The following is a 6,000-nucleotide window of genomic DNA, read 5'->3' on the forward strand; positions in this document are numbered from 1 at the left end:
AATTGCTTTATCATTTTAATTTTAGATATTCAAAATAACTTCATTAATTTAAATGCATGAACTAACATCTACTACCAAGAATTCAGCTTGCAAAAAGAGATCTAAGAGTAAACTACTTCACCAGAAGGCCTAACAGAAATTTTGTTATGGTTGTAAACAAAAGATAATGGGGGGGAAGAAAATTAATCTACATAAAAATCCTGGAGATTTTACCTAATTGATCACTCTCTGCTGTCTTTAAATAAAAGGGCAGGGGAAGGAAAGCAGACAAGAGAGAGAGGAAAGATCAGAAAATGCAAATACCTTAGCTAGTATGTGATCAGTATCCAACATTCCTGTTCAAATATTTCAACAAAATTTCTGCTTTTTTACAACAACATTGTCAGCTTGTGAATACCTCTGATCATTTAACACAAACATCTGCTTTTGCTAGTCATTTCCCACTTCTGTTTGTGCTGTTAATTATTTCTGTTTAAGCATACCCTCTAGAGACAAGCTGCAAGCCTTTGAGGATCAGTGTCTGCCAAATACCTCATCTATTGACATCTATTGTAAAATGGATCGTGAAAGACAGTAAAAACTACTAGACATTATGTATCCCTCAAGTGAATTCAAACTGCTGTTATGTAAGGGGAGGGGAAGAGGTTGCACCTGCTCTACCTAGACAGGGCAAAATAAACAAAAGTAGTTGTCTTTCACTGTAATAATAGTTGTAGCCAAAAAAAAACCAAAGTGTTTGTGCACTCACAAACATGCCAATTATCTGCCTATATCATCTTACTAACACAGGTACTCCAAAAAGAGACACCAGCTACTCAAATAATAAGTTGTGTTAAGTAAGACATGCTTGAGACATTACCTAACACGCAAGTGTGCCAAGTCAACCAAGATTTAAGTTTTTTAAAGGGCAGTACAGAGGATCTGACCAACACTCTGAAAAATAGCATCATGAACTGTCATTAAACAATTGTCTGGTCTTTCAATACTGGATATGTCATTGGCATTTCACTTCTTGTCAAAGGTAACTGATAACTGCATACATCTCACATTGCTGCAAGCATCTTTTCAAGTATTTTAACTTGACCAGGTCTAGAGCATTCAAAAATATCTAACTCACCTAAATACTTATTTAACCTGTTTATCTCTAAGCCAAGTACTTGCACACTCGTTAGCACAGTTCATAGAAACTATCTTTCTTAGTGAACACCAAAAAGAGAGGTTAAAGAACACTGTCCTTCCCAGTATCAGCTATCCAATAGCTTTCTCTGATGGCTGCCTAACACAGTAGTCTTTTACCTTGCTTCATATTAATGGAGTTCCTTAGGCATATGATTTTCTCCCTTTACACTTTCTTCCAAGCCTTGGCTTTTACAGTATTGGCTTTACACGTTCAAATTAACTTTTATACCTGTGTAGGCTGAGCTACCTTAAACTTTCTGCACTGCCTTTTATATTTCAGGTCATTCAGCTCTTGCAACATTCTCAGCCATTATTGTTTTCAGATAGAACATCTTTTTCCAATATTGAGATAGTCTACATTTTTTTACCCTTCAATCTGAAGGGTTTTTAACAAGAAAAAAAAATAAAATCATTACTGCAATTATCAATGCATTCATGTATTTACTGGAGCAGCATCATCAAACAACTTTACTACATAGATTGAACATGGAATAGATTTAATAGTGCAGGATGAATTCTCTCATTTATCAAAACCAAGGTTAATATTAAGCATGATCATTAAAAGTCAATAATAAAGCTCCAAATTTACAGAGGCTGAAACTATGTAAAATTGTGTTTTATGCATAGATTCAATCTATGAACAGGTCAATGCTCCAGCATCCAAAAAGCACTGGTGATTTGTTACAGGGGAAAAAAACCCCAAACAACTTTCCTTTTTTTTTCTTTCTTTCTTTTAATTTGATGGATTTAGGACAATTTAATTTCAATAGTACATGAATTATGTAAAATTTAGCAATCTTATCAAGACATAAAGGCAAACACTGTAAGAAAACATAGCCGTAATGGAAATGCTTCCAGAGCACACAGACAAGCATGAAAAGCTATTAAGTTTACACAAGATATGAAGGCCAAAATAGTACTTTTTTAAAAAATACCTTAGTTACAAAATTTTAGTAATTAGCAAGCTAAAAAGATTATCCATAGACTTTAGGTATACAGTGAGTCTAGGGATCTGCTAATCAATGATGCACTCCATATTAATGTATTCTACTTTTTCTACCGCGGTTATTACTACTAATAGTTGCTGCCTTTTACATAGCAGAATGCAATATATAGGTCCTTTGAGATATTTGAATTAAAAGAAATTTTGCAGATGTATAGACCATGAAACACAATTTAAGTCAAAAAATAGCATCATGTGGAAGACCAGGAAAAAACTCCACAAGTAATGCCTCACCAACAAAACACAGCATTTCTGAGCCTCTTATAGCAAGACATTGGTAGCTCCATGTATCAGTATACACTATAAACAAGTCAACAGGCTATGCAGAGAAAAAACAATTTTATTCTAATATATAGGCACTAGAGAAGTGAGATATTCAGTTTAAATAAAAATATACTAAAGCCTCTAAAATATGAGAACCTCCTGAAGATGAAGTAATAAAAAATAAAATTAAGTTCCACAGAAAAATATGACAGCTGAATATCAAAACTTCAAACTAAAATTGAGGAGGTTTTTTTAGGTTTTTTTTCGGGTTGGATTGTTTCATTTGGGGTTTTTTTTTTTAGTTTTTTTTTAATTGAGACAATGTGCATCTAATCTGTTAATAGTTGCTTCACAGAGGCATAAGCTGCCATAACTAACCATCAGCAACTTAGAGAACTGGAAAAAAGAAGCCTTAACCTTTTTTGCAATGTACAAGCATTGTCCAAAACATTTACAATGTTTCATATTTTTCATTAAATATTCTGTCTTCATTGAACAGAAAGAAGAAACTTTGGTAACTTCAGTACACAAATCAAGCAATTAGCTTGACACAGTTCTGCTGAAAGGTGCAATTAGTCAAACCTTGCAAATAATGCTCTCCTAACCAGTAAGAGATATGCGATATTAAGCCTCACTGCTACAAATGAATGACTAATACATTATCTACAGCAGTTACATGTGCTGTTGCTGTGTTAAGACTCCTTACAGAGACTGAACTTTACAAAGATGGTATGAACACCTTGACTAACTGAAGGAAAATAACTGCAAAGATGAAACTAAATAAGGACAGAAAACAAGCATGAAAACAAAATGTCCATGATGCAAAAAGCTCCAGGAGAAGCTCCAGAACAAAATCTGGTTAATGTATATGAGCACCTAGGAATGGAACTGCAGGTAGGCAAATACCTCGAGGATGTTTCACACCTACTGTATGAATGCACCTGTAAAAAAAACCTGAACCTCTGTGTTTGCTTTTGCTGATGCTGCAGACACCTGGGATGCACATGCAAAACTGAGCCAGCACTGATCACAGGCATCCGTCCATGGTCTGCGTCTGACAGACCTTTGGTGCTGCTTTCTTGTAGGTACCTTACTAAGGGTAACTCAGGAGTGCACATTCAAACAGAACACTTTACTGCTTTCAGAACTAGCATGTTCATTTAATTCTACAGACCACTGCCTACCCCGCCTAGTACAGCTAGGCACCGCCTTTGCTAACACCTAAGGCAGTACCTACTCCTGGTTCTTTAAGGCTAAAAATAACGAGTATTCCAGACCTACAGATGGCAGCGCCAAGAACGCAAGGGATGTCACTGGCGTTCGCGGAGAAGCCACTCACCCCCACAAGCACTAAAACGCCGTCAGAGCCCTTGGCGTTTATGCACGGTTTATTTCCGGGCGTGGAAAACGCCCATAAACCAGTTCAGTTTCGCATTCCCAGAACCAGGTCAGGCTCCCGCCTCCAACCTGCCCGCCCGCCAACTCCCAAACTTTCTGCAAGCACCACAGACACCGCGGCCAGTCAAGGTCCGTCCCCGTTTAGGAGACAGCACGGGCGGTTCCAGATGGAAAAACAAAACAGAAGCGTCCGTTTTGCCTCCAGCACTTCGCTTGGTTTCTCTTGCCCCCGTTCTGCAGCTCCTCCCGCTCCGCTGCTGCTGCTGCCGCTGCCGCCACCGCCCCCCGCTGCCGCAGCCTGCAGCTCCATGGACACCACCTCCCAACCCGCCCGCCTGACCGCCCCCGCGGCTATTTTTAAGCGGCCGGGCAGGTGGAGAGGCGGCAGAGTTGTCGGCTGCGCTGGCGGCCTGGCCCGGCCCGGCCCAGCAGCGTCCAGGGGACATCGCCCCGGCCTCCTCCCTTGAGCGGGCGGCAGGGCGAGCCGGCCGGGCAGGAAGGCACGCGGCGGCATGAGGGCAGGCTTGCGGCTCCCCCGCGGCACGCCAGGCCCGTACCTCCCCAGATGCCCAGCTTCAGCTGGGAGCTGTCCAGGTTCACCACGTAGTCGCCAAGGAAACGGTTCAGGACGTCCACGACCAGGGACTCGAACACCATCCTGCCCCCCGGCCGCCGCCGCCCGGCAGCAGCGCCGCCGCCCCGGCTCCGGCCGCTCCCCGCCGGTCCGCCCCGCCCCGCGGCTCGAGGGGGCGGTGCAGCCGTGCCCCCCCGCCCCTCCCGGCCGCGGGCGCGGCGAGGAAGGGGCGCGGCTTGTCCGAGGCTACGGCAGCCGGCGGGGGCTGCGCAGCTTCCCCTGCCGCGGGCCTTCCCCTCCCAGGGCCGCTCCTTACGCACGCTGGCTGCCCGCTCTCGTAAAGGTACGAGTTGTCACGGAATGGGTCAGGTTGGAAGGGACCGCAGGGGATCATCTGGTCCAATCTGCCTGCTCAAGCAGGGTCACCCCAGAGCAAATAGCACAGGATTGCAACCAGGTTGTTCTTGAATATCGCCAGTTAGGGAGACTCAACATCCTCTCTGGGGAACCTGCTCAATGCTCGGTCACTGCACAGTAAAGGAGCTATTCCTCATATGTGGGTGGAGCTTCCTGTACATCCGTTTCTGCCTGTTGACTCTTGTGCTAGTGCTCGGCACTGCTGAGCAGAGTCTGGATCCGCCCTCTTGACACCCTTCCTTCAGATACTCACAGACATTCATAAGGTCTCCTCTCAGTTCTTCTCGAGGCTGAGCAGGCCCGACTCCCTCAACCTAAGAGAGGTACTCCAATCCTGTAATCATCTTTTTGCTCTCCACTGAACCCATTAGTTTATCCAAGGGATTTAAGTGTGGCATAGCCATAAGAGTTTTTTGAGTATTTTTCTCTTCCCCAGGCTAAGCAAATATACAAATTACTGCATGTCTTGAGCTGTTCAAAAATGGCTAAGCTATTACTGGCATAATGACTGAAACAAACTGAATTGAATTTATCTCTGCAAAGAGCTTGACTCCCAGGGGGTTTTCTGGCTTGGGTGTCAGCTGAATTGCATGGAAATAACTGGGCCATGTTTGCCCTGAGTGGCTGTGCTGAGGACCCTGCAGTCACAAGGTTTTTTAAGGAAACTCTCCTGTCTGAGCGTTCACAAGACTCCCTGATAGTCACACTCCCGATGCCAGAGACTTTCACTGCTTGGACCGAAGGCCCTTGACAGCAGGTGGCTTCACTGAAGTGAGCTGCTGGACTTCCTACACACCTTCTGTCAGTGTTGCTGAACCTTTGTATTCAATATAAAAAATTAAGCCATTGAGGGAAAGGAATGAGAAAGCTGCCAGATATTGTACACTTTTTCCTTCTCTTTTACAGAAATAAAAGAATACTGCCTAGCACTTCTGACCTTTCCTTTAACTATAGGATTTATAAGCCTGCTTACCACAACCTGCCACAGCAGCAATGCCTTGCATCCGCCCAATATACAGAATAAAATAATTTGTTACGAAGTATCTTGATATAAAGAAATACTTTTTTATCAGGGATTATATTGTTCTTTATTAACACAAGGAAGGGGGAAGAGTGATACTGAAGATTGATAACAGAAGATGTAAAATGCACAGTCTTATTGAGG

General features: G+C 43.1%; 1 protein-coding gene across 4 annotated transcripts in view; it reads right to left on the reverse strand.

Moving 5' to 3' along the window:
* The window catches only part of VPS13A (vacuolar protein sorting 13 homolog A), a 107,004-nt gene extending 102,457 nt beyond the window's left edge, over positions 1-4,547 (reverse strand). For all 4 annotated transcript variants that reach the window (XM_054288370.1, XM_054288360.1, XM_054288387.1 and 1 more), the window contains exon 1: positions 4,402-4,547. In XM_054288370.1, coding sequence (XP_054144345.1) covers positions 4,402-4,501 — 100 coding nt within the window. In that variant the 5' untranslated portion in view covers positions 4,502-4,547. The remainder of the gene's footprint in view (positions 1-4,401) is intronic.
* Between the last annotated feature and the right edge of the window lie 1,453 nt (positions 4,548-6,000).

This window comes from Melozone crissalis, unplaced genomic scaffold, assembly GCF_028551555.1.
Source record: "Melozone crissalis strain CALT ecotype California unplaced genomic scaffold, PUWL_Pcris_2 ptg000005l_1, whole genome shotgun sequence".
Classification (NCBI taxonomy): domain Eukaryota; kingdom Metazoa; phylum Chordata; class Aves; order Passeriformes; family Passerellidae; genus Melozone; species Melozone crissalis.